This window comes from Trachurus japonicus, chromosome 6 (genome assembly GCF_045865225.1).
Source record: "Trachurus japonicus isolate A0001 chromosome 6, Traja_1.0".
In the NCBI taxonomy this organism is placed as follows: Eukaryota; Metazoa; Chordata; class Actinopteri; order Carangiformes; family Carangidae; genus Trachurus; species Trachurus japonicus.
In genome coordinates, this window is record NC_140912.1 from 4,454,518 (window position 1) to 4,482,167 (window position 27,650).

Genomic DNA, 27,650 nt, shown 5'->3' on the forward strand with positions numbered 1-27,650 from the left:
TCTACATCCCCCTTCTTAAGTTATATGTCAACGAGCACATAATAGAAAATAGCACAGGCTTGCATATAAAGAAACCCCAAGCATTATAGAATGAACATGGGTTATGCATATAATGTGTAAATGCAAAACATGTAACATATCTGTTTTTTTTTTGTGTGTGTTTTTAGAGTGTCCAACAGTCCATTCAGCCAGAACAGGCTGCAACATGAGGGGGGATCAAATGTCAGTGTGCCTGCACATCACAGAGCTGGTCTGTGACAAAGTCCTTGTAGAGAGAGCTGGGTCTTGACGCTCTCCCTGAGCGAGTAACAATCATAGGCCGCTGTCCCTGTGACAGTGCTGGTCCCACACTGTCATGTTGTGGGCTTTGTGGATGTGCGATAGCGGCAACAGCAGGTGGATCCCCTGCCGTGGAGTCAGACACATAGGTTTCAGGTGTCTGAAGTAGGTGGCGTCTGTTCCTGATATATGTAGCATCTCCAGCCTTGACCTGGTAACTATTGGGTTGTGGTGCTGTTCCTAGCACTGTTGCCAGCCTGTCATGTCCTCTCTGTGTCTGCATTCTCACTGTCTGCCCAGCTCGCAGTGGAGCCAGCGGCCTAGCTGACTTGTCGTAGTAGGCTTTTCCTCTCTGTCTCGCTTGTGTCAGGGCCATTTGGACTTGTGTTTCTACTCTGGGTGAGTACCTGGCTTTGGTCATGGGAATGAAAGCCCTGGTGCGCCGAGAAAGCAGGCATTGAGCTGGCGATGGCAGCTTGTCCCTGGGCATGTTGCGCAGGCTGAGGAGAGCCGCATCTATGTCCGTTCCATCTCGTGCACATTTCTCCAGCAGGTGCTTTGCTGAGCGCACAGCCCTCTCAGCAAGCCCGTTGGACTGAGGGTACAGGGGACTGCTGGTGACATGACAGAAGTCCCACTTGCGAGCAAATTCCTGGAACTCCCTACTTGTGAAGTAAGCAGCATTGTCTGTCATGAGTTGCTGTGGCACTCCGTGAGTAGCAAAGTGGCGTTTAAGCTTGGCTACAAGTGTGGCACTGGTTGTTCCTGGGAGACGGTCTATCTCGAACCAGCCAGAGTAAGAGTCAACAAGCACAAGATGCTCCTTTCCCTCCCAGTCAAAAACATCTGCTGCAGTGAGGGACCACGGTAGGTCAGGGATGTCATGAAGCTGAAGGGGCTCTTTAGGCTGGTGTGGCTTAAGAGCATTACATGGGGCACACCTGGAAACTTCTCTTTCAACATCACTGTAGATGGTCGGCCAGAACAGTGTCTCCTTGGCCCTGCGCTTTGTGGCCTCGAGACCAGGGTGGCCCTGGTGCAGCTGTTGCATGTAGTAACGCTGGAGGGAGTGTGGAATGATGAACCGTTGTCCACGGAGAAGCAAGCCACTGTCGGTTGTGAGTTCCTCTCTCATGGCGTAGAACGGCCTCAGGTCACGTGGAACCTCCCTATATGTGTCAGGCCAGCCTGCAGCAACGACCTCAGAGAGACGCCAGAACACAGGATCAGCCAACGTCTCACGCTTCAGTTCCTCAACCCTGTGTGAGGAGAGGATGTCCACCACCATGACCTCGTACTCCTCCATTTCCTCAGCCCGGTCAGTGGAGGGCAGATGTGCACGGGAGAGAGCATCAGCGACGTAGAGCTCCCTGCCCCTCTTGTAGATGACGTCGAGGTTGTAACGCTGCAGGCGGAGCATCATCCTTTGGATGCGTGCAGAGGCTGTGTGAAGTGGCTTTTTTAGTATGGTAATGAGCGGCTGATGGTCAGTCTTGACAGTCACAGCCCGTCCATATATGTAGTGATGGAATTTTGTGCAAGCGTAGACAAGGGCCAGGAGCTCTTTCTCGATCTGAGCGTAGCGTGACTCAGTCTCTGTGAGGGCCCTTGAAGCGAAAGCCACCGGCCTGTCGTTTTGGAGGCAGACAGCACCCAGTCCGTCCTGCGAGGCGTCAGCTGACAGTACAACAGGTTGGTGCACATCAAAGTACCGCAGCACTGGAGGACCTGCGATGAGTTCTTTGAGTTTGGTGAATGCCGCTGTGTGGTGCTCCAGCCAGCACCAGTCTACATCCTGGCGCAACAGCTCGCGCAGGGGCGCTGTGGTCTCACTGTAGTCCGGTATGAACTTGGCCAAGTAGTTGGTCATGCCTAGGAACCTTTGGAGACTGCGCTTGTCCTCCGGCGGGGAAATCAGGCGGACGGCAGCGGTCTTGGCAGGGTCGGGTTTAACACCCTGGTTGGTGAGCAAGTGACCGACATAAGCAACCTCCGTGACCCTGAAACGGCACTTCTCAGGGTTCAGTCTGAGATTGACAGTCCGTATCCTGTCCATGACTTGGCGGAGACGTAGATCATGCTCCTCCCTCGAGCGGCCCCACACCAAGATGTCATCGATCACAATTGCACACGGCTGTCCTTCGAAAAGCTGCTCCATGCACCTTTGGAAAACTTCACTCCCCGTGGTGATGCCATAAGGCATTCGTAGGAAAGCATAGCGGCCCACCGGAGTCATGAAGGTGGTGAGTTTTGAGGACTCTTTGCTGAGCGGCATCTGCCAGAAACCACACTTAGCATCTAGAATGCTGAACATTTTGGCATCAGGCATGTCAGCGATCACCTCTTCCACAGTTTTCAACGGGTGGTGTGGTCTGAGGAGGGCTTTGTTGAGGTTGTATCTGCCCCGCCGTGCAGTGGGGGGCGGAACCTGCCCTGGCCTGTTGGCGGCAAACGATTTGCCCGATCTGCAGCATCTTGAGAAATGGTTCATTTTTCCACATGTGTTGCAGCGCTTGTTGAGAGCTGGACACCTGTTTCGGTCAGGTGCGTGTTGGCCGCCGCAGTTTGTGCATGGGTTGAATTGCACTGTGCACACCTCTGCTTCCCTCTTTAGTTCTCTGTTGCCCTTCTCAGATTGTTCATGTAGCATGCAGATTTCAATGGCCAAATTTAGTGTCAGTTTCTTTTCTTTCAACAGCTGTGTACGGACAGCGTCACTTTGAATACCACAGACCAACCGGTCTCTAATCAGTTCATCATGCAGTGTCCCGAAGTCACATTTCTTGGCCATTATTTTCAGCGTGGAAACATATGACTGGACTGACTCGTGCTGTTTCTGGTCAGTAGTGTTGAATGCATGTCTGTCCATAATTACGTTTTTTACTGGCAGGCATAGTTCCTCAAATTTCTTTACCAGCACGGCAGGGTCCTCGCGATCTTCGTCGTCCGCAAAATCAAACGTGTCGAATTTATCCAGTGCCTCCGGACCGGCGAGGTTGAGAAATGTGTAGGCTTTCACTTTCTTACTAGCCGTTGCTAGCCCGGCGTTGCTACGTGCCATTCCCGCTTGAACTTCTCCCAGTTGTGAGCGATATCCTCGTTAAAGACGAGCGGGTCGATCCGGCGGAGTCCTTGTGCCATCTTAGATTAAGTTCGGCTCACTTCTTACACCATGTAGATGTGCATGAATGAGGGAGACTGAGGACCGTTACGGTGAAACACCCGTTAGCTTTATTAGCCCATAATGAACACCCACAACAACCACGCGTACCCAGCATTCCCCGCGCCCCTGACGTCATCACGCTGTAGCAGTAACATAGCAACTGTCAACACAGTCTACAGCGGCGAAATTAAAAAATTGATCAGGACATATCAGCGCACCTCGACACAATGGGGATCCATCATACCGCAAAACAATGCCGTGAAAAGTAAAGAAAAAAAAAAAAAAAAAAAAAAAACTCAAAGCAGGATTACAATCAACCGCCAAGTGCACAAACACACAAACCAGAAACGCAGCTACCGCCTCAGCTCCTTCCATCCTTCTTCGTTGTTATGATTGTGCATGTGCTTGTGACCTGCCTGGGTAACGTCACGGTCGACCTATTTCACGACTTCCGGGTTTAGGTACTTCCGGTTTCCGTTACAGGGTAAAACTACTTCCGGTCGCGGAAGCGGAATGGCTGAATCCAAAAATAAAAGCTTCTGCTGCGTACCTCAGTGTACAAATTCTAGACAAAAACAGCCGTACTTGCATTTCCATGAGTTTCCGAAAGAAAGACCCGAGAAAGAAGTGGGTTTTGGCTACTGCTAAAAAAAACAAAAACAGCAAAGACCAGCATCATTTCCATGCTGGTTTTTCTAGCAGGGTAGGCTATACGAAGTGATGATGGAAAAGACTTTGTTTAGCTTGCTTTTGAACGGCAAAATGTTAAAACTAAACCGTAGGCTACACTGGTTTACAACCGTTACTGAATTACTGTTTATCAATGTCAGTTCTCCAACAAAATCTTCTTGCTTCAAGGTTTTATTTGTCACTGTCCAAATGGAAGATTAGCGGCTAATCATTAGCCTACTGTAATAATGCCATACATAAAACATATTAAGCGGCAATATGTATTTAATCATCAAAGATCACTCAAACCCACATTATTTGAAACAACCTTCAAACCACACACAGCCAGTACCACTACTAAGCATAAAGTCCGCTAGCTTAATGCTAACTAAGCATAACGTCCGCTAGCTTAATGCTAACGACGGGCTAACAAATTAGCATCGCTATCGCCGTTCAGCAGCAACTGACAGTGATAGCAGTAAAGCTGCTAAAAGTCTTAATATACTTTAATGCGAGAAAGTCGCCGTTAAATCCCCAGCCTGTTGTCAGTTTATCCAGATATTGCCTGTTAGGAAATGTGCTTGTTTTGGGAGAAATGCAAAGGGAGCAGCGACCGGGGGCTAGTAGTCATATGCTCGTAGCTACATCCATGTAACTTTATCCACAGGTTTTTAGAGGTTTACCGCTGACTGGTTAAACTTTTTTTTAGGAGATTAATGTTAGTCTCATTGATGAAATCTTTTGTGGCGGTTGTTTGAATGAAAAGTGTCGCCACTCTGTCAATCGCTCTAGCTGCAGCTGACCGGACCGGATGTAGATTTACCCTGTATGACGTCACTTCAGAATCTTGTGAAATAGGCCTAAGCGGCGATCGAAACTCATGACGTCGCCGAGGGGTCCTACTCTGCAGTGGAGACACGGCCACTGAGAGGACGGTTCCTGTAGAAGTTCCTACCTCCTCCTCCTTGGAACTCCTGCAGTGGAAACACGGCTATTGTACAGTGAGTTAACTAGCAAGATAGCCATTTCCCCTTATAGTAGGGAGGTTAAGCCCAAAAAATAGGCCTTTGACTTCAAGTCATGATGCAAAGTTCCCCTTTGGCATGGAAGTAGGCTACTTTAGGGTCATACAAATGACACAAGTGAGATCAGCTTGTAAAATAATCATCAAGGTGTATATCGCATGTCTTTGACAACCACAGTTGAACCCAGTCTCATGCCACAAATGCACCTGGGGTAATAGTAGGGAGGTTAAGCGACTTTTGACTTCAAGTCATGATGCAAAGGTCCCCTTTGGCATGGAAGTAGGCCTACCTTAGGGTCATACAAATAAATCTATCCTAGGACACAAGTGAGATCACTTTATATCCAAAATAAACATGTTTTTAAAATGCCTTTTTTTAATTGGAAAACACATGCTTAAAGCACATTCCATTTAGAATGTCCATATAAACTCAGGCAGATCCCCTTCAACTCCTGGATGTGATCTACAGCTTCTATGACAACATGGAGCTGCTTGTGTGACAGGATATTGGCTTTTATTAATGTAAAAACATTAATAAAACTATACTGATACTGATTTGTTGAACATCAGACAGAGTGGAACAAATAGGAGCCTACAAGTAGTTAAATAAAAAGATGTAATTCATATTACAGTAGTGTCAGGAAAGACCAATTAGCCAAATATTGTGTTGGTCAAAATATAGGCCTACCTATAACTAGTTACTGCTTGTGTATGTTGATTTAAAAAAGTTGAATTTACATGTATGACCCATTCTGGGTCATATTAGAAGTAAACTTAAAGTCAAAGGAAAAATGTTTTTACTGTTCTCAAATGTTAAAATGGGTCACATTGGACCCTGTACATTATTTAAGGCTTATATAACCTGATACTGAATACATTTTACATTGTGCTCCTAAAGTAAACTAACAAATTTTTGTGTAGAGCGCCCTTAATAAGCAATGTTCAGCTTTTATGTACATATAGGGAAGTTTAGGTTTGCAGCTCTCACATAAAGCATATGATTAACTTATTTCACCTGCACAGTATAGCTGGCTAAGATCCTCTTTTAGAGTAATGCTGAGAAACTGGTAAGCTTCATTATTTTGGTAGATTTTTACTTTTGTGAATGCTTGTTAATGCTCATCTTATCAATCTCATGATTATCTTTATTTCTTATTTCAAATTAGCCATAATGGAATGTCATGACTTGACTTTAGGCTTCCTATGTCAGTCCACCCTATAGATTAAAAGCATTAGATCCCTGTTCATCATTCAAATTGAGAAACAATCCTGAAATATTGCAATCATGTTACAAATAAGCTGTAGATAACATCCAGGAGCTGAAAACATTGCAGTTTATATGGACATTCTAAATGGAATGTGCTTTTAACATGCGTTTTCTGAAGCCAGAAAAACCCAAGGAAATGAACAATGCCGTTGCAGCCTCATCCCAATAACCAGTCTTGAGTTGAGACAATATACCAGAACCATTGTTCTGTGCTTGTCAGACAACAGCCTCGTCTTAAAATGTTACAGGTCCATTTCAACTACAACCATATTTAACCGAGGTAAAGTCAAGACCAGGCACAAGATTTTGTAACAACTTTTATTGGCATCAGGTTGTCATCAAGAAGAAACATTGGGGACCTGAAAGACAAAAACATGGGCAAGTTGAGGGCAAGATAGTTAAGCAGCTATGGTGTTGATTTAACTGGATCTTACCTGGAAGGTCTCTACCAGCCACCTTTAGCTGGAGCTGCAGCAGGGCCACTTTCTGTTGAAGTTTTCCTGACAAGTTTGTAAACTGGCATGACAGGGGGAGCTGGCTCTCCTGGGCTGTAGCGGGTTTGAGCAAACACTGACCTTCCTCGCTGGTAGCTTGAACGAGAGCTGAATGAGGAGACTGGCTCTTGGTCAGACATGTCACTGAAAACTGGTTGAGGGGCTTCAGGGCCAGCGTTGCCATCAGATCCAGAGCTGGCCCCACCTTGATGGCTTACATACCCGTAAGAGCTGCTCCCTCCATATCCACTTGCTGAGCCATCATAGCTGCCACTTGAAGCACTGCCTTGGTACCCACTTGCATGAGAGGCTGCGTAAACCCCATATCCACCGTGCTCAGGGGCTCCATGGGCCTCAACCCCGTAACCTGCATAGCCACTATTGACCCCACTGCCCCCAGCCATGTTGGTGCCAAGGTGGTATGGGAGTGGCACCTCCACAGGTTCTGAGGCAGCTACTGGTGCAGCTTGTGGTCCATGGGCTGGAAAAAAACATTGCAATTAGAAGCAGAAGCAGAGTAAGCAGAATGTTTGTGTGTTAATATAAGTCTTAAATAGTTATATCTTCCGACGGTAATCACTTATATAGAGTGTTTGGTCTGAAACACGGGTCTGTCAGTCATTCTGCTCTGCTGTAAGCCGAGGAGAAAACTTTCCTTGTATCCTACAACCTTTATCCAATGAGGAGAGAGAACGGCATAAAGGGGCGGTCCTCTCTGTGTGTGCAGCCAAGGGATGCGCGTGAATGTGGTGACGTAGGGACGAGGTCGGGAACTGCTAACTCCATCGGCTGACAAGTTAGCCAAAACGACCGGATCGCTTACTTCTGCTTTGAACTGTAGCACTATCAGTCTTGAGTAGGCAGCAATACCTTTTAACACAGGGCTACAAGTGATGCTTCCAAACAGCAGATATGGAATCCAGAAGATCCTGCAACACATGCATTAATATTAACCTTTTACAAAGCCACAAACAAGTTCATGAAAAGTCAGTTGTTTACTTACATCATCTTAGTTCAGGAGGTGGATAAACTCAATATGTCTGCCCTGCAATTTCACCCCAAGAATTTACAGAGGTAAAGCACAGACAATAGCATTGCTGTTGACATTAAAGAAAAATGGACAATAAACTCATAAATAAACGTTTTACATCACCTGCTACTGGTACAACAGTAGGCTACTTGTTCCTGTCCTCAGGAGCCTCAGGAGCTTCTTTTAAAGGACTCTCACATGTGTCTTAATTAATTAAGTGAGCACAGCTGATGACAATGCAGGCCTGAGGTGTGTTCAAAGGAAAATGTTTTGTGTGTGTGTGTGTGTGTGTGTGTGTGTGTGTGTGTGTGTGTGTGTGTGTGTGTGTGTGTGTGTGTGTGTGTGTGTGTGTGTGTGTGGCCCATTGGTTGAAATACAGTATCACTTGTCATCACTTGTTATCAGTCTTGGCTATTCACTCAGATTTTTCAGTAAAGTTTAGCTACTTAATGGCCTATATATGAAACTTTTGAGAAGTGCTGACTGTGGTGACCTAGCCTGACAAGCCAGACTATAGGCTGCCGCTAGGGGCTAGTGGTGACCTCTATGGAGTGCAATTCATGACATCTCCAAGTTTCTCTCTAAAGAAATATAACGGATAAGTGACCTTTGCAATTCTAGTTTGATTGAATCATTTCTTGCAGATATAATGTGATCATGGTAACAAAATAATTAAGTCCTCCCAGTATTTCAAAACTTGTAATCTGGATCAGAATGGTCCATTCCTCTGGCGCTGACCCGTTTTGTCCCTCCTACTGCACCATGACCACGCCCCCATTGGTGTTCGCTTCCTTTTGAGAGCTCGTAAAGTTTCTTGGGATTCTCCGTCACCGTGACTGTTCCGCTGCGTTTTGGGCTAATTTACAACTGGTCATGGCGAAATTTCCTCTAATGATGGACTAAGAAGTGACGATGGTGGTGAATTCGGTGCACTGGTTTCGTAAAGGTCTGCGGTTGCACGATAATCCGACGTTGCAGGAGGCCCTGAATGGAGCAGACACAGTGCGCTGTGTTTATATCCTGGACCCGTGGTTTGCTGGCGCCGCTAACGTGGGAATCAACCGATGGAGGTTAGTTAACCACCCTAACTCGTAGCACGGTTAAAGTTACACCAAACGTTAGTTAAACACAACGTGTGATGTGAACACAGTATGTCTGGTCGCCATTTGTGTGATTCACCAGCTCTTAACGCGCCTGTAGTTGAGGCTCAGGCCTCCTCTCCACGTCAGTCAGCTAACTGCCGCTATCTTAAAATGGAGGGGCGGGGAAGACACGGACAGTTTGATGCTTCTCTTGGTTTACAGAGGGTGGTGTTCCTTCTCTAAGTGTGAGACATAGTCAGTATTGTCCACTGGCTTGTTATTCGTAAACTACTGTTAATATTTTAGCCACAGACAGTAGAGGGCCACTCTGCTGACTGCTGCCCAGCTTGTCCCGCTGCAGCCGGGGGGAAGACTGACAGGAGGTTGTGGTAACAATAACAGGAGTTAAAAGCTGGTGGAGATGTTGTATGCGGCCTGGGATTGATAACAGCTGAGTGTTTAAGTACACCTATGTCGCCGACAAGCAGATGGTCGTATCGCTGTGGTCAGATGTGGTGCATATTTCCGTCTACATGGAAACTATGGCAGCTAAAGATGAAAGGACCGAGTTTAATGTTAATAGGTTACAGTAAGAAACCTGTATAACAAAACATGTTACAAGGGGTGATTATCAGCGCCAAAGTTACTTCAGTGTAAACATTGGCCTTTTAATGAAAACGGCACTGTGCTTAGCTTATTTTCAGACAGTGAAGTTAAAGTGTACAGCCCTAACCTCAATAAATCTGTCAATATGGATGATAAACATGTGATAAAGAAGCATACTTATATTAGATGTAAAGAACCTTCCACACACGTCCCTCACAGCTCTCTCTCTCATATTGTCAACTATAGTTCCTTTATTATTTATATTTAGTTATCACTGTATATTTTGTACTTTCACATAAATATCACTCCTTGGTCTTATGTACACCATATCACATTCCTTGTAGGTGTAATACGACTTGGCATTAAAGCTACTCTGATTCTGGTCTACTGCAGATAACCTCAGGCCTCACACTCAAAAACTTGAAAGAGTTTTACTGGCCACTTCTATCATACCATTGTCCAAGCAGTCAAAATGAGAAAATGAATAGAAGAAATTATCTAATGTGTATGGGCTGTTAGAAATTACCAAATAATACATTTATAAGGTATGTACTGTAACTCCATTAGTTCATCTGTCTTTATAGAGTTTACACTTCAGTCTGACAGGCTTCATGTTTAAAGTCTGCAAACTTGCTGTGGTTTACTCTGTAGATGTCTGGCCTCACTGAGAGCAGCACATTCAATACACAGGCCTCTTTTTTTTGTAATATCCCAGTCATGTAAACTGTATTCCTTTGCTGTCAGAAAGCACTGGTCTATGCTGTTTATAGCGTGAGATTTGATTCCTATTCTTAATTTGAATTTTCAGCAATTTGGGACTGTAGTAGCAAAGGATCATCAGACTTATCTTTTATGTGGAAAAGTGAAGAAATAGGTTTTTTTTTTTTATTGTGTCTGTGTAAGTGAGAACCAGAGTCTGAGTCAGCTACGGAGTGTGTCCAAGGGTGTATCTGTGTACATTATAGGATTATGTTTTTTTTTTGTACATAATTCATCAACATTAACCCAGTATTTTGACAACCTTAAATCCTGATCATTCAATCAGCAGTTAAACAGACATTCAGTCAAGCATTAGGTGCCCTGAATGTTGTTATTATTCTGTTGTTGTCTGACCTTGTCTGATTCAAGCACCATCTTTAATAATGACTCTGAGTCAGTCCATAAACTATGTCAGGATGGGAACAATAAGTTAAATACACCCTTTCAGACACCGTGTGTCTTGGAAATAGCAAACAGCACTCTCATCTGATCCCAGTCATGGACCGTCACTCCTGCTGTCTGTGGAGTCTGAAAAAAAGGAGAAAATTTCCGTGGAAAATGACTGTCTCATAAAAACACCAAACACTCAGCATCAGACTGTTAGCTACAGTAAAAGCTAACATCACATAGCAGTAGTGTTGGTGCTCAGTGCAGTCACTGAGCAGTGAGCAGCTTGGACAATATGCTTACCTCCAGATTCAGTACTAACACAATACTTAAACGCTAATCAAATTTGTATTGTAGTTTTTTTTTAAATTGTTGCAGTTTTACAAATATTGTAAATTCACATGAATTTCTTGTGATGTTTTGTTAACCTTTGTTATGCAAGGCCATTGGAAAGATGATTGCTTCCCACTTTTTATCAGGGGGGTGGCACAAACATGCACGCCTTGAAATTGTATAATTTTACCATTTTACCTTCTAATTTATCCATGAAGTAATGTCTGACATGCAGATTACAGTGTAGCGCTTCAATAGGGAAAAAAGAATAAGGAGGGTCTTTACATGACTGCTGCTTATATTATTCGCCACAAGACACAACACACTGACGAAACGAGGGAGCTACCTGCTCATAGCCTGACTCCCATAGACCGTAGTCTCCCCCTATCACTCTGCTTGATGGAGGCAACAAGCACCACCTGTCAACAGTCGACCCTGAAGGAGGTACAGATGGTTCAGTCTGACTTAGGGGTGTCTAAAAATCGTATCACGTTCGATTGTGACCGGCAAGGTTACCATATTACCATAAAGCTTATTACCAGCAGCACCATCGCCAAGCCAAGGCAGTGTTAGTGGGTGTTTTTTTTTTCTCCTACAAAGCAAACCATTAACAATGTTGTGTAACTTTATCGCATTATAAACAGGATCATCATCACAATGAAGCTCTTATTTATCTTGAGCACTGAACATTAAACTGAATCTAATGGATTATGACTGATTAATGATTAAATTACATATTCAAAGTCTTAAGAAAAGTTATTCATAGGTTTAAAAGGGGAGGTCGCTTATAAGCTCATCGGGCTTTATGATCTTTCCTGCACATTTTGTCTTTTACTGATCTTGTACTTGTACTGATTGTATGTCTGTTAGTGCAAACAATAAAACAAAACAATATTCAGTCATTCATTACAAAAACAGGATACTGTCTAAAATCTCTTGCAACTATAAATACATTTTAACTCATTGAGTGCCAACCACGTAATTTCTCGTTTTTCGTTCCCATGCGTTGAGTGCCAAAAACGAAATTTTTCGTTTTTTGCTTTTTTTTTAAATTATGAAAATAGACACTTTAATACACATTATATGTAAATATGGGGACTCTACGACGAGGAGAACTGAAATAGATGACGATCAAAGTCACATGACAGCTCATGATCTGGAAGTTTTTATCATAACTCAGCTTCTGCAAACGGAGTTCTGCATGCAGATGCAGCGCAGCTGCTCCGCTGCTGCTCCGCTCTCACCTGCGAGGCTGCAGCAGCTGGGAGCTGAACCAGGAAGCTCTCAGCCCACTGTCCCGCCCGGTCTTCATCTGGAGCAACACCGTGTCCTCCCCAAAGTCCTCCCGCGGTAAAATCTGATGGTCTCTGGGTCAAAGCAGACCGGCACCACCGACCCGTACCACAGAAGGACCGTGACCACCGGCGGGACCGGTGTTCGCGAGCCGCTGTGGCCGGCAGACCCTCACGTTCCGCGGCGAGAGGCTGTGACACGGCACGGTGCGTCTGTGTTATTGTTGTTTAGTGGCGCCCCCCCCGCCCCCGATGGTGGTTTTGTGAATAGAACAACAATTGTTGTGTATATTTATCTTATACGAGCCCTTTGATCCAGAAATGCGAGTGTCAGAAGAGCGACAGGCACAAACAGCGCAGCTTTCATAAAAGACGCTCTATCTCCTTTTCTAGAAAAAAAGGAGGGATTTTGGTGAAACCCAGCCATGTTTAGCTTGACTTTTCTCAGGAACGGAGGCACGTAGAAACAAACGGTTTGTGGCCATTTGAAGGATAAAATTAAACCTTTCAAATGAGCTACAGTATGTGTTGGTGGCAATAATATAGAATACACTATGGCTCTAAAATAAAAAGTCAAATATGGTCTAATTTGCCGGTACACTTGACTAAAACTTTGGAAAGGAGCGCGGCACTCAATGAGTTAAGATTTGAAAAACACTGAAGTTGCTACTGTGACCTAATTATTCTGTCAGTGGGATGTTTTGGATGTGGAGTGGCATTTATTAATTTATTATGTAAATGATAATTACCATGATTATAATACTGTAATAATTAAGGGATAATCCTAAAAATGTATTCAGCTCAAGCTAATTCTGTATTTTGTGACTTGTTGATTACTTACTTGTCCCATTAAATATGATAATGATTAAAGAACATGTTCTTAATAGATATTACTTGTGGACATTCCCTGTCCTCACAGTAGACAATGTATTGATTGTTTGGATTGAAAGTAAACAGAAAGCAGAAAAAACAGGAAAATCAAACATGAATTCCTTTCGTCACAGCTGTGGACCCTGCTGCGTTGGATAAGGCTAATCTGTCTTACTAATAACATTTTCCCTCCTTGTGGTTGTGTGTGTGTAGGTTTCTGCTGGAGGCTCTGGAGGACCTGGACAACAGCCTGAAGAAGCTCAACTCCAGACTGTTTGTAATCAGAGGGCAGCCCACTGATGTATTCCCAAGGCTTTTTAAGGTCTGTATTCATTCCTCTCTGTCACGGTTCAACACTTGGACCACACAAACACCAGAGCTTCCTGGCCACATGATCCACATAGTCCAGATCTATAACTTTGGAAGCAAAGCCTGAAAAAACTACTGATTACTGTATTCACTCAAAACAACAGCTGTGTGTGAAGTAGGCTCCTGCCTGGCACAAACATCCATTGTGTGAGCGTTTTAAGGAATGTTACTCTGCTTTTATCATTAATGTTCGACTGGTCTGGAAAGTTAAAGGGATAGTTCACCCAAAATTGAAATTTCACTCATTATCTACTCACCCTCATGTTGACTAAGGGCTGGGAGAAGTTTCAGAATCCTCTGTGCCTTCTCGGAGTTACAGGGGGGCTCGGTGCAGCACTGCACTGCCATATGACAGTTGAGAACGGGGCTCACTTTTCTTCGTCCAAAAAACATCCAAATATCTCCACACAGCTCGTAATGTCCCTCTTGTATTGAAGCCCCGACATGAGAATTTGTCCCGAAAAAAATTAAATAAGTCTATATTTTAACTCATTGAGTGCCGCGCTCCTTTCCAAAGTTTTAGTCAAGTGTACCGGCAAATTAGACCATATTTGACTTTTTATTTTAGAGCCATAGTGTATTCTATATTATTGCCACCAACACATACTGTAGCTCATTTGAAAGGTTTAATTTTATCCTTCAAATGGCCACAAACCGTTTGTTTCTACGTGCCTCCGTTCCTGAGAAAAGTCAAGCTAAACATGGCTGGGTTTCACCAAAATCCCTCCTTTTTTTCTAGAAAAGGAGATAGAGCGTCTTTTATGAAAGCTGCGCTGTTTGTGCCTGTCGCTCTTCTGACACTCGCATTTCTGGATCAAAGGGCTCGTATAAGATAAATATACACAACAATTGTTGTTCTATTCACAAAACCACCATCGGGGGCGGGGGGGGGCGCCACTAAACAACAATAACACAGACGCACCGTGCCGTGTCACAGCCTCTCGCCGCGGAACGTGAGGGTCTGTCGGCCACAGCGGCTCGCGAACACCGGTCCCGCCGGTGGTCACGGTCCTTCTGTGGTACGGGTCGGTGGTGCCGGTCTGCTTTGACCCAGAGACCATCAGATTTTACCGCGGGAGGACTTTGGGGAGGACACGGTGTTGCTCCAGATGAAGACCGGGCGGGACAGTGGGCTGAGAGCTTCCTGGTTCAGCTCCCAGCTGCTGCAGCCTCGCGGGTGAGAGCAGAGCAGCTGCGGAGCAGCTGCGCTGCATCTGCATGCAGAACTCCGTTTGCAGAAGCTGAGTTATGATAAAAACTTCCAGATCATGAGCTGTCATGTGACTTTGATCGTCATCTATTTCAGTTCTCCTCGTCGTAGAGTCCCCATATTTACATATAATGTGTATTAAAGTGTCTATTTTCATAATTTAAAAAAAAAGCAAAAAATGAAAAATTTCGTTTTTGGCACTCAACGCATGGGAACGAAAAACGAGAAATTACGTGGTTGGCACTCAATGAGTTAAGCTTGTTTGTAGCGGAAGCTCCCAGTGTCTCGGTTCACTGCTCTGCCTGTGTCTGTCAGGGACATTACAGACGAGCAGTGTGGAGGTATTTGGATGTTTTTTGGTGTGTCTTTTTGGACGAAGAAAAGTGGTATCCATTCACAACCATTATGTGGACAAATATTGGTGCGCGGAGCCCCCCGTAACTCAGAGAAGGCACGGAGGACTCTGAAAATTCTCACAGCTCTTATGGCGCATTTCCACTAGCACGGTTCGGCTCGGTACGGCACGGCTCGGCGCGCTATTGCGTGTTTCCACTAGCACGCAGTACCTGCAACCGGGTACAGTTTTGGTATCACCTCAGCCCTGGTTCCAAGCGAGCCGAAGCGTTACTAAAACGTGACGTCAGCCGACTGCCTTCCACTGATTGGCCGATGAGTGTCGTCACTGGAAGCGTCATAACCACTCGACGACCGACAACAGAAATGTTCCTGCTGAAGCTGTTATTACCAGAGAATTTCTAATATTTAGACTGGCTCTGTTATTACGTGACTTTATTAAGTTTTAATATTTTTTCATGCGAGAAAGTAACTGTTTAGATCCCCATGTGCGGTTAGTTTATCCAAACGACGGCTGTTTAGAAGTTTGCCCCGATGTTTTTCGGAGAAGTGAAGCTCCAGGTCCGAGCAGCGACCGCGACATCACAGAGGCAGCAGCCCGGCTCCTGACGTGCTCCGCCGGCCAGCCTACCACCGTCACCCCGAGGAGAACAGACCGCTAATTAACTTCCCCGATGGCTTTTTAGAGGTTTACCACCGGCTGGTTAAACTCTTAAATGTTGGTCTCATTGATTAAATCTAACAATTGTGGCTGTAGCAGCAGTTTGTTTGTGGTTAGAAAGAGCAGCACTGCCTTGGGTTCTGTACGCACAGAAAACACCACATTTACATCAATAAATAAATGTTTTACAATGAACCAGGCCGATCTCGGAGCTGGCAAGACTCACATATTGAAAATTAAATGCCGTTATGGGGACGAGAGCAGTCAAAACGGCGGTTTAAAGCTAGCTACAGCGAGGGTAGGTTCACTTCCTGTTTACAAAGTAAAAGCACCAGTTCTATCGTAATGGCTTTCCTTATGATAAAAGGCAACAGGTGTTTTATTTTGTGAAAATAACCGGAAGTGCGTTGCTCACTACGGCTAGCTTTAGTAACGCCGACTTCGTTGAAACAAAATTGTAAACAGCTGGTATTTTGTCAGTTTTTCAACACGTTGGGGATCTAAACGACTACTTTCTCGCCTGAAAATGTTTCAAATGTTGCTAAAGTTATATATTTACAGAGTTTAGAGCGTTGCTCGGCGCCGTGTAAATGACGTCACGGCGGCACTAGTGATACTCAGTTGTAATGGAAACACAACCGAGCCGAGCCGTGCCGTGCCGAGCCGTATCGAGCCGAGCCGTGCTAGTGGAAATGCGCCATTAGTTGACATGAGGGTGAGTAGATAATGAGTGAAATTTTAATTTTGGGTGAACTATCCCTTTAATCATTTTAAAGGGAATAAAAAAATTGACTTAAATTCATATGCTAAACCTTGAGCTCACTTCTAACCAAGTGGTTTTCCTCCATGGCTTTGTATGACAATGTGATAGAATGTTTTCTGCCACTTCTTGGTGCCAAACAGAAATGAGTAGGGGTGTAACGGTACACGCAAGTCACGGTTCGGGGTCACGGTTCAGTACGGGTTTGGTACAACAGACAGATACTAATTGAATGTAAAACTAAAACCCATCTTCTGTTATAAAAGTAAAAAAAAAAAAAAGTATATAAGTGCATTAGGAGTGTTATAATACCATTCATTAATTCAAGAGGAAAAAAAAAACTTGCACTTGACAACTGACAACTATTATAAAAAAAAAAAAGAAAAAACAAGAAACTAACATCAATGTTGGTTTACACAGTTAATTTAGACTAGATGCCAGTTACTTTGGTGATGTTTCTGGTCCTGTCTGTGTTCATGTCAAGAGGCTTAAAAGCAGCAGGATAAATTGTAGATTGGAGTGAGGACTCAACTTTTTTTTTTTTTTAATATTCACTCAGACATATTCGTCTTGTGACTGTGTGCACTGAACCGTGACGGCACGGGACGAATACATATACCGTTACACCCCTAGAAATGAGTTGTGAACACAACAGTGACAAGGCTCATCACCTGATAATTTGATCTTTCTCAGGAAGATGGAAGATATCTGTCTCTGCTCATTGCTCCACTATCCTCATCAGTTGGTTGTCATTTGTGTTTGAGTGCTGTTTGGTGGTAGGAGGGTGACTCTGCAGCTGTTGTGTAACTCTCCCACTGCACATGTCTGTATCTGTGCCTGTTATATATATGTATGTATTAGGGCTGTCAATCTTCCCCCAAAATCAGGTTCGAATTTCTAACCCATCTTATGTTAAAGCAGATATCAGTGGAATGTTTTTGTTAATATAAGTCCTAAATAGTCCTATTTTCCGTCAGCAATCACTTACATGAAGTATTTCAGCCTAAACACGAGTCTCTCCGTCACTCTGCTCTGCTGTAACCCGAGGAGAAAATTTTCCTTGTGGGATACAAGTGTTATCCAATGAGGGGAGAGAACGGCATGAAGGGCTGTGTGTGCAGCCAAGGGATGCGCGTGAATGTGGTGACGTAGCACGAGGACCAATTGATGCCTGACAAGGGCGGGGGCTGCTAACTCATGGTGCGTTCAAGGAAACTCGTACTTTGTGTTTTTCCTTCCTGTGAAGTCATACCAGTTCGATCTGGTACGAGTTCACGGGTCGGAAGTTACGAGTGGCCGTTATAGGGAACTTTCACAGACAACAGGACGGTAAAAACACGAGCTACGGGTTACCTGGAACGCTACCAAGTCGTAGTTGTGACTTGAAGCTGTAACTTACGGTTTCAAAAGCCTGCCTTGAACACAGCATTAGCCGAAACGGCCGTGCCACTGATATCTGCTTTAAATACTCGAATAATATTCAAATTTTTAATGTGTTTTTTTAATTTTTTTATTTTATGCTCATTATGGGGGGGCGGCGATGACGATGGCGACAACAACACAGCAGAACGATCCTGCATAGGAGCTGTCCATGGTTACTTAACCAAAAGTCTCTTGAAGTGTTAAACAAAGAGAACTATGGAAAAATACATAAGTTATCTTGACGTGAACCATATGTTGCAGTAAAAAAAAAAAAATGGATCGTTGATTCGGCGGAAACCCGGCTTCACAGGCGAGGGCGCCCCTCCCCCCGCGGGGTAGCCTATATAGCCCAGAGTAGTGGCGCAACAGATCACAGCTGATCCGTGATCAGCACACAAGTGGTCCGTGGATCGATCAATTAAAAAAAAAAAAGGTGTGCGTGTAGTGTGGGGACACATACGCGCGCCGTGGCAGCCGAATGAACGGGCAATTAAAAAAACTCTGCTCGTATATTTGAAGCTGCAGCTTTACCTTTTGCACAACAACAACTGCATTTTGTTTTATCAACATGTGTACTAGTCCGAACGTCGCGACGCACCACGTTAATTTGTAGGGCTGCCCCCAAATAGTCGACCAAGCATTGGTCGACCAAAAAATCATTAGCCGACCAAAATTTAATTGGTCGCAGGAAGAAGAAAAAAACATTTGGAGCCTTGTCTTGTCAAAATTAAGCCAACATCAATGACTGAACTGTATATGAAAGGTTATTGGGCTTTTATTTTGAAGGGCCAGATACATGAAGTCGTGACGTGACACAAAAAAAAAAAAAAAAAAATTATTATTATTATTATTTATTTATTTTTTTTCCCTCAAGGTGGGGGGTCGATTAGTCGACTAATCGCCATAAGTGACGACTACTGGTCGACCAACAAAATCTTTGGTCGGGGGCAGCCCTATTAATTTGCCTCGTTAAAAACGTTCGAACGTCAGTTTCCACCTTCGAATGTTCTCATTTTGACTAACATTCGAATTGTATTCGAATAGCGAAGTTCGTTCTGACAGCCCTAGTATGTATAACAGCAATTTACAGTCCTGATGAGATAGTGTCCAGTTTATATGACGCACTATCAAATATAGTCACTAAAGCCGTACCTGTTGTGGGAATGCTATTCTGTGTGTGTGTGGTATAGCAATGTGGTTGCCTACACACACAAGCTTGGAACTTTAAAGTTACCGTACAGAGAAAGCAGGAAACACAAAACCTGCAGGGACCACTGACACTGAGCTCCTCCCATTTCTTATCAGCGGTTAGAACGCAATCACTGAATCAATGGAGGAGGATGAAAAGTTATCACACTCAACACGGCCTTTCACATAGCTGAAGAGGAGAAGGTTCACGAAACAGTGGGTGTGTTGGTATCACCAAGTGTGAGCATGAGCAACAGGGAAAGTTGGCAGCACCAGTGTTTCCAGTGGAAAAGTTAGTCTGGGTAACTCAATAACTGCCTGTTGGATGGCTTTCTAGTCGTCCCATGCTGAAGCTGCTGCTCGCTCAGTGGGTGGTAGGTGGTAGCAGGGAGTAGTCAGTCCAAGTCTGAACACGACAGCAGTACATTTTACATTTGCAGCAGAAATGCTAAAAACATGATTATTTGAGGTGCTCTTCTCTGGTCAGATCAGTGCTGTTTACAGAACTGGTGGTCACTGTAGTCAAGTGAAAGTTAACAAACATTTCTATTGTGGTCTGTGTCACTGAGCACACAGTTATCTGACAGCAGACACCCTCCCTCTCTATACAGCAGCCGTTACATAACTCACCGCTAATTTTAAATCATAAACTATGGAGACCCAAGATCCTGCAGGTTTTCATCTCAATCACACATCAGCTCTGTCTCTTAACACTTGATACCAGACTGTGGTGTGTGTGTCTGTGGTGATGCTGCAGCAGCAAAAGTTGGATTTTTGTTCTCTAATCTTTCTCACATTTGGTCTTATGTGTTTTGTTGGGATGTGTTGGAGCTCGGTTTAACTTGGGCTGGTGTGAAATCTGTCAATCACATCATGATCTGATGTAGACAACAACAGCATTCCTGGCTGCTTAAAAAGGAACATCTTGATCTTTTTCCAAGTGGAGTCTGGTGCAGTTTTTGTGACTTGAAAGTCAAAGTTCAACTGGTCTCATAATATGTAAATTATTGAGAATTACTGCATTTTATTGGAGCATTTCTATTATAACTGTTCAGGGTTTCCCCCAGAAAACTTGTTAAGCCCGGTGGTAGGATGGCACCAGTGGCCAGAGTCCTGCATCGGGTCGGATCCCCGCGGGTATCCGACGGGTACCCCGCAAAAACGGTGTTCAACGGGTGGATAAGCTGTCTTGTAGGGCTGGGTATTGTTGAGAATCTCACGATTCGATTCGATTTCGATTCATTAGGTCACGATTCGATTCGATATCGATTCGATTCGATATTGATTGAAATGCTTCGATATCGATTCAGTATCAAGCAGAAATACACAAATAAGAGTACCAGATTTTTTTTTTTTTAATAATTATTTGTTTAGTTTCATGCCTTATGAACAGCCATAGTATAACTCATAGCATAACAAAATATGACACTGCTTTAACACTGAACTACAGTGCAGCTAAATTTAAATTAGGCTATGTGATACTTTCCTCTTGGAAAATAACTCATAACATTTTGAGTAATAAAACAATACAAAACAATATTATTAATAATAGTTGACTGCACAACTGAAAATATTGTAGCGACCCCGCAGTAATGTTCTTGTTATGATGTTTAAGTTCTGTGATTTCTGACTGACTGTCAATGTGTATGGTACGGGCAGGTGGGATGAGAAACTGGGGGGCTGGGGTGAGTGTGAGGAAGACAGAGTCCTGTCTGTGTGTAGGTGAGTGAGTGAGGAGGAGCAGAGGAAGAAGTGAGAGCAGCTGTCAGATAAGTTCAGGGTTTCCCGCAGCGCTTTCCTGTTAAGGCGGCCGCCTTAACAACAAAGAGCTGCCGCCTAAACTAACGTCTTAAAAAAAAAAAAAGTAGCGATATTCGCCGCCGCCGCCCCCCCCCCCCCCCGTCGGACGATGGCCGCATCCTCTCACACACATACACACCACAGAGAAGCACGCATGCATAACAGCAGCGCGTGTTGAAAGCGAAAGTTAATACGGCACGGCGCGGTGCGTCCCTCCCCCGACGATCGATCCCCGCTGCTGCTGCTACTCACTCCCATATTGTTATGGTTTGGTCTAGTGCGGCCCCCGTCCGTACAGCGCGAATCACACGAGGGTGTTGCTCGCAGCGCCCCCACTGGCCAGGGGCTTGAATCGATTCAGAAGATTGCTGAATCGATATTGAATTGCAGAGAAAAGAATTGCAATGCATTGCTGAATCGATATTTTTACCCAGCCCTACTGTCTTGTGAAAATTCACGGGTCGGGCACGGGCGGAACTCAAATGAACGCGGGTGGGTACACGGGTGTATGTGTAGGCCTACAGAGGAAAACTCACGCGCAGCTGCATGAACCAGCGTAGCAAATCATTTTTTTTTTATCATTCACGGCAACAACAGAGCAGCATCTTGATGTAAATAAACGATCTTTGGCCGCTCGTGTGACCGCTCACAGCTTTCCCTGGAGTTTAGCCTGTCATGGCTTGACTGCTCGGCTTCTGGGTAAGCTACAAACACACCGATGGGATCAATGTAAAGGCTGAAGTGTCCTGCTTTCATTAAAAAAAGAATTACGTCGCTATCATTCTCCGTTCCGGAAATAGCCGTGAAAGAGTACGGCTCCCCCCTCTCTCTCTTTTCTTTTTTCTTTTTTCTAAAGAGTACGGCTGTACCTCCGTTATCCCCGGTGATGACGGCGATCTAACGGGCAGCAGGTCTTAATATTGACGGGCGGGTCGGATCCGGGTTGTAGTCAGAAATAATCACGGGTGACGGTTCGGGACACGGGCTTAAAAACCAACGGGTCGGGCGGGCGCGGGTTTCCAAAATTGGACCCGTGCAGGACTCTGCCGGTGGCCCATCGGTGCCCAAGCGTGTTTTTTTGTGACAAGGGCCTGACCCCGACCATTGACTGATGGCAGGGCCGTGTAGGTATCAGATTCATTAATGGAGCAGTAGCATTTAGACGGTGTGATTCCATAAGGCCTTTAGATCAGTGTTAAAAGTTGACTAGAAATTTGAAAATATTATCATAAACATCTGTTATAAGACATTTATGTAACACATTTAAACACCTATAGCAGAGTCTTACAGAAAGGCACTCTTGAAATGCTGTTCAATAACCACAAAAAAAAAAAATATTATTATTATTATTGTAAGATGAATTTTATTTTGTTATAAGGGACTATTTTATGTTGTGTAATTAAAACTGTTATGTTAGAATGTTATAGGGCGGAATGATCTGGTTGGCCTAAGATAGAATGTTGGGGGTGTTTATGTCAGTGGAGGAGTAGAGGAGACGAGTGACTGGCAGTTGTCGTTTTGGTCTGGTTGTGTAAATAAACCATCGTCCTTAAACTAATCCGGAGCTCCCGTGCTGTTCCTCATCCACGACCCACGGATCTCTCAGATCGAGGTGACGCTAACAAGGCAGCGTTACACTGGTGGCAGCGGGTTTGTGGACTGTAAAGTTTGCCGGGGACTTAACGGAGTTAGAAGCTAACGGACGACGGAAGCTAGCGGACTTTTTCAACTGCCACAGCAACAACGACGGACATCGTTCAGCAGTGACAGAGATCGGTGTACTGATGAACATTGGACATCAACTTCTCTGCTTTCTGTGGATTACTCTGTGGTGTTGCTCCTGCTCCAAGATCCGGTGAGAGCGTAACATTTCCGTTTGATGTGACCGCAACAGCGAGAGAGAAAAGAGAGAAAGGAAAAAGCGACACGTAGCAACGGTTACTTAGTAACGGAACGGACTTGCCTGTTCGCTCTACTTCAACTCGCTACTATGTTGCAACATTGTAAAGGCGATTTCCCCCACGTCTTCATGGGAGATGGAAAGGAAGACTTTGCTGTATGGTGCAGACGTTTTGAAGTAGCTGTAGAGGCTGCTCCAGACTATGATGAGGACAGTTTGGCCAAGTTGCTGCCCACACGTCTTGGTGGCGCTGTTTTTTCTTACTGGGACAGCCTGCCTGACAAGACAAAAGATGACTACTCAGCTGTAAAAGACAAACTGAAGACAGTTTTTGGACAAACTGCTTATCTGTCCACATTCCAAAGCTACATAAATGCACGCCCACGTCTGCCTGGTGAAGCCCTTCCAGTGTTTGCAGCTGAAATTAGCCGACTGGTGGAGGAAGCTTTCCCCACGTATGGACAAAATGCGAAGGATGGGGAAAAGTTCAGGCGCTTCATTGCTGGCATTGAACCCTATCTTCAGGTGCGCTGTCATGAACAATGCTTGAACACACTGGATTCTGCTCTTCAGTTTGCTACACAGATTGAAAATGCTCACCATGCCAGCAGGTTGTTTTCAACCCCAAACAATCTGCATCCAAGTTTTTCACAGACACAGGTTTTACCTGCTGTCTCACCTGTGACAACCACTCAACTGCCTGCATCGCCCGGAGTTCACTCTGCCACCTCGGATGATCTTCGACGAATGCAGTCTATGCTGGAGACGCTGTCTGACAAGGTGGAGAAATTGCAGCTGGAGGTGCAACGGCAACAGAGATCCCCACACCGTGGTTCATCGGACTACAGACCTCGTCAGCGGAGCTTCACCCCAGACAGGGAGCGAGGACGCAGCCATTATCATCCTGCAGACAGGCGATCTCACGGCGACTCTTCGTATGACAGATATTCACCGCGTGAGGATTCATACAGACCATCAAGACACGACAGGGACCGGTACAGCAGACGGGACACCTACACTCATCCTGGATCACCTGAGCGCTATACACGCGGTTATAGCCCATCACCGAGAGACTTCACACGGCGTGGTCGCTCACCCGACCACAGAGAGGAGAGACAACAGTCTCAACGCTCTCCAAGTCCTCGCCATGTACGGTTCCATTCTCCTTCACACACCAGATCAGAGAAGGTAAACTACCAGTAGTTGACAATGAGGGTCAATTGCCAGCTACTGATCTCAGCCAGGCCCATAATGACAATTGTAACACACCTGATTTTGCCAGAGACAATATATCTGTGGTTAATATGTCAAGTCGATATGTGTCAGTCGTAATCGAGAACACTGTTGTCCATGCTTTTGTTGACACTGGGGCTGATGTCTCAATTATCAGTGAAGAGTTTAGAATGTCCACACCTGCACTTCAGAAGAAGCCAATAGTTAAGCAGGTTATTCCTCTCACTGGTGTCACAGGTCATCCTCTTGATGCTGTTGGTTCAGTCACAGTCAATTTAAGTATGGCCCATAAACCTATGACACATGCTCTTCAAGTTGTCAGAAACTGTACAAAACCTCTGATTTTGGGTTGGGATTTTCTGGTTGCTAATGGTGTCATTGTAAACACAAGAAACATGTCACTTTTAGTGGACGACAAATTTGTCCCATTAGTCAGCCCATGTCAGTATGTCCCCAAATTAACTGAGGTTACAGTATTATCTACAGTTGAAGTTCCTGCTATGTCAGAGATGGTTATTCCTGCTAAACTGGATGCACCACTTAAGGGACTAGTACCTAATGGTTATACAGGCGTGTTTGAGCCACATTACACTAACCAATCATCTACTAGTTTTGCAAGAACAGTGGCAAAAGTTAAACAGGGTTCCATCTATGTGAAAATAGCTAATCCTTTAAGTGAGAATGTCATGTTGCATTGTGGCACACAAATAGGAACTTTTCATGCCACCTCTGGTAGTACGACAGATGAATATACTGTGATGGAAGAGTCTGTGTGTAATGTAAACATTCAGGTGCCTGTTGTCTCCAACCCATTTGAACCTCAGGATGTGTCAAACCCTGGTCTCACAAGTACACAAAATGAGAAACTGAAAGCACTGTTAAATTCATTCTCTGATGTGTTTAGCCAGCATACACATGACTTTGGACGGACAAACCTAGTCACACACAAAATTACAACCAGCTGTGACATTCCCATCTCACAGAGAGCTTATCGTACCTCTCCTTCCATAAAAACAGAAATCCACCGTCAGGTGGAAGACCTCAAAGCCCATGATTTGATTGAGGACAGTGTTAGCCCCTGGGCCAGCCCAGTTGTCATGGTGAAAAAGAAGGACGGTATGTACAGATTCTGTGTTGATTTCAGAAAGCTAAATGCAGTTACCATCACTGATGCACATCCTCTCCCAAGAGTTGATGACAGCTTGGATGCGCTCTCTGGTTCTCAGTTTTTTTCCACCATGGACATGTCAAGTGGGTACTGGCAAGTTGAACTGGATCCAGCAGACAGACCCAAAACAGCTTTTACCACTGGTGATGGTCTGTATCAGTTCAAAGTGATGCCCATGGGTCTGAAAAACTCACCACCAACTTTCCAGAGACTTATGGAGCTAGTTCTAAGAGGTCTCCACTGGACCACATGTGTCATTTATCTTGATGATATTATTTGCATGGGACAGAACTTTGATGATCACCTTAAAAACCTGACAGACATTCTCACACGTTTCAGACAGGCTGGGCTCAAGTTAAACCCAAAGAAATGTGATTTTTGCAAGCCGGCAGTAAAATATATGGGACACATTGTTTCACGTGATGGACTGGCACTAGACCCAGTAAACAGTCAGCGCATATGGGAATGGCCTGTCCCAAAGTCACCCACTGAAGTAAGAGCATTTTTGGGTTTGTGTTCTTACTACAGACGTTTTGTGCACAAGTATGCATTCATCGCTCATCCTTTGCATAGACTCACACAGAAACATGTGTCATTTGAATGGACAGAGGAGTGCTCAACTGCATTTCAAACATTAAAGGATGCACTCACCTCTCCTCCTATTATGGCTTTTCCCAACTTTCATCAGCCATTTATTCTGAGTACAGACGCATCAAACTGTGCAGTTGGAGCAGTGCTTGCTCAAGTTCAAAATGGTAAAGAGCGGGTGATTGCATATGCCAGTCATGTTTTGACTCACACAGAGAGGAGATGGTCTACATATGACAAAGAACTGTGGGCCATTGTTTGGTCAGTCAGACACTTCAGACACTATTTGAGTTGTAATCCATTCACCATCATCACTGACCATCGCCCTCTCCTCAGCCTAAGAAAACTGGATATGACACATGACCCCACAGGACGACGAGGTCGCTGGGCTTTGGAGTTGGATCCATATCAGTGGACAATCACACATAAGGATGGAAAGAAACATACAAATGCAGACGCTATGTCACGGATCCCCGCCTCACATCCAGCGGCCACAGAATGCTCACCTGCAGCTTGTTCACAGCAGGATCACAGTCTTCCAGCTAAAATGGAAATTCCTTCTCCACTCCCAGTGTTGCAGAATAAGCCAGAACAGTTTGCCTCTGTGGTCAGTACAACAGCTCAAGTTTGTGTGTCAGATAGAGATGATTCTACTGTACAAATACAACACAACACAGGTGTGGACTTGTTGATGCATACATTGTCAAGTCAGGGAAATGACATTGTAGCTGAACAACTTTCTGATCCCATTCTCTCAGAAGTATATACCTGGGTAGAACAAAGCAATAGGCCTTATCTCAGACAGGTTAAAGGGAAGCTGCAAAGAAAATTGTGGTGGCAGTTTTCAAAACTTGTACTGTGTAATGATTTACTCTGTCGAAAAGCTCACACAGCACCTGGCAAACCTGTTGTATTTCAAGTAGTGATACCCAAAACACTCATCACAGAGACCATGAACATTTTACATGGTAATCCCTGTTCTGGTCATTATAGTGCTGATCGCACATTCAAGAAGGCTCTAACCATGTGCTACTGGCCTAGCATGCGGTCTGATATTGAGACTTTTTGTGAGATGTGTTACACATGTGAAGCCTATAGAAAGCCTGTTCCACAACTGAGAGCTCCTTTACAATCTATACAGACAGATAGACCATTTCAGTTTGTATGTACAGATATTACTGAGCTGCCTGTAACTTCACAGGGACATAGGTATGTACTTGTAATCCAAGATCATTTCACTAAGTATGTCAGTGCATTTCCTATGTCAGATCAGAAAGCAACAACTGTAGCACAACTACTCTGTGAACGTTACATACCTGAATTCGGCATTCCAGAGGAACTGTTCTCAGATCAGGGTAGACAGTATGAATCCGAAATCATCAAGACAATATGCCAAAGACTGAACATCAAAAAGAAACAAACATCACCATACCATCCCCGTGGTAATGGGATGGTTGAAAGATTCAACAGAACTTTAAAAGAACAGTTGGCTAAACTCATTCATCAGAATGGTGGTGAATGGGATCAGTATCTTCCAGCAGTGGTCCTCTCATTTAACTCCATGCCACATTCCAGCACTGGGTACTCACCTTACTTTCTTGCACATGGCAGAGAGCCTCGTCTGCCTGCTACTGTGACTCTGTCCACGCCAGTTGTGTCAGTGACGCCACAGAATTATGGCACAGAACTGGTGAAACGGCTTGACACAGTCTTCCAAGCTGTTCACTCCCACCGTGAAGAAC

The 27,650-nt window shown here is 44.6% G+C and overlaps 2 protein-coding genes across 2 annotated transcripts in view; one reads left to right on the top strand and one right to left on the bottom strand.

Annotated features, from left to right (window-relative positions):
• Nucleotides 1–6,724: 6,724 nt before the first annotated feature.
• LOC146985410 (uncharacterized) lies at nt 6,725–7,962 on the bottom strand. The gene is made up of 4 exons (XM_085780553.1): nt 7,900–7,962; nt 7,767–7,825; nt 6,837–7,377; nt 6,725–6,761 (listed from the first exon to the last, which is right to left on the bottom strand). Exons 1-3 carry the CDS (start codon nt 7,902–7,904, stop codon nt 6,848–6,850), a joined length of 594 nt encoding a protein of 197 aa, XP_085636679.1. The 5' UTR covers nt 7,905–7,962; the 3' UTR covers nt 6,725–6,761; nt 6,837–6,847.
• Nucleotides 7,963–8,697: 735 nt separating this feature from the next.
• Nucleotides 8,698–27,650, top strand: part of cry2 (cryptochrome circadian regulator 2) — a 60,681-nt gene continuing 41,728 nt past the window's right edge. The window contains exons 1-2 of the mRNA XM_085778357.1: nt 8,698–8,996; nt 13,469–13,577. Coding sequence (XP_085634483.1) covers nt 8,839–8,996; nt 13,469–13,577 — 267 coding nt within the window. The 5' untranslated portion in view covers nt 8,698–8,838. The remainder of the gene's footprint in view (nt 8,997–13,468; nt 13,578–27,650) is intronic.

Coding starts and splice junctions, on each gene's coding strand:
- LOC146985410 (XM_085780553.1), bottom strand. Junction 7,378..7,766: donor TTGTAGCCCTGTGTTAAAAG/GTATTGCTGCCT, acceptor GTTTTTTTCCAG/CCCATGGACCACAAGCTGCA.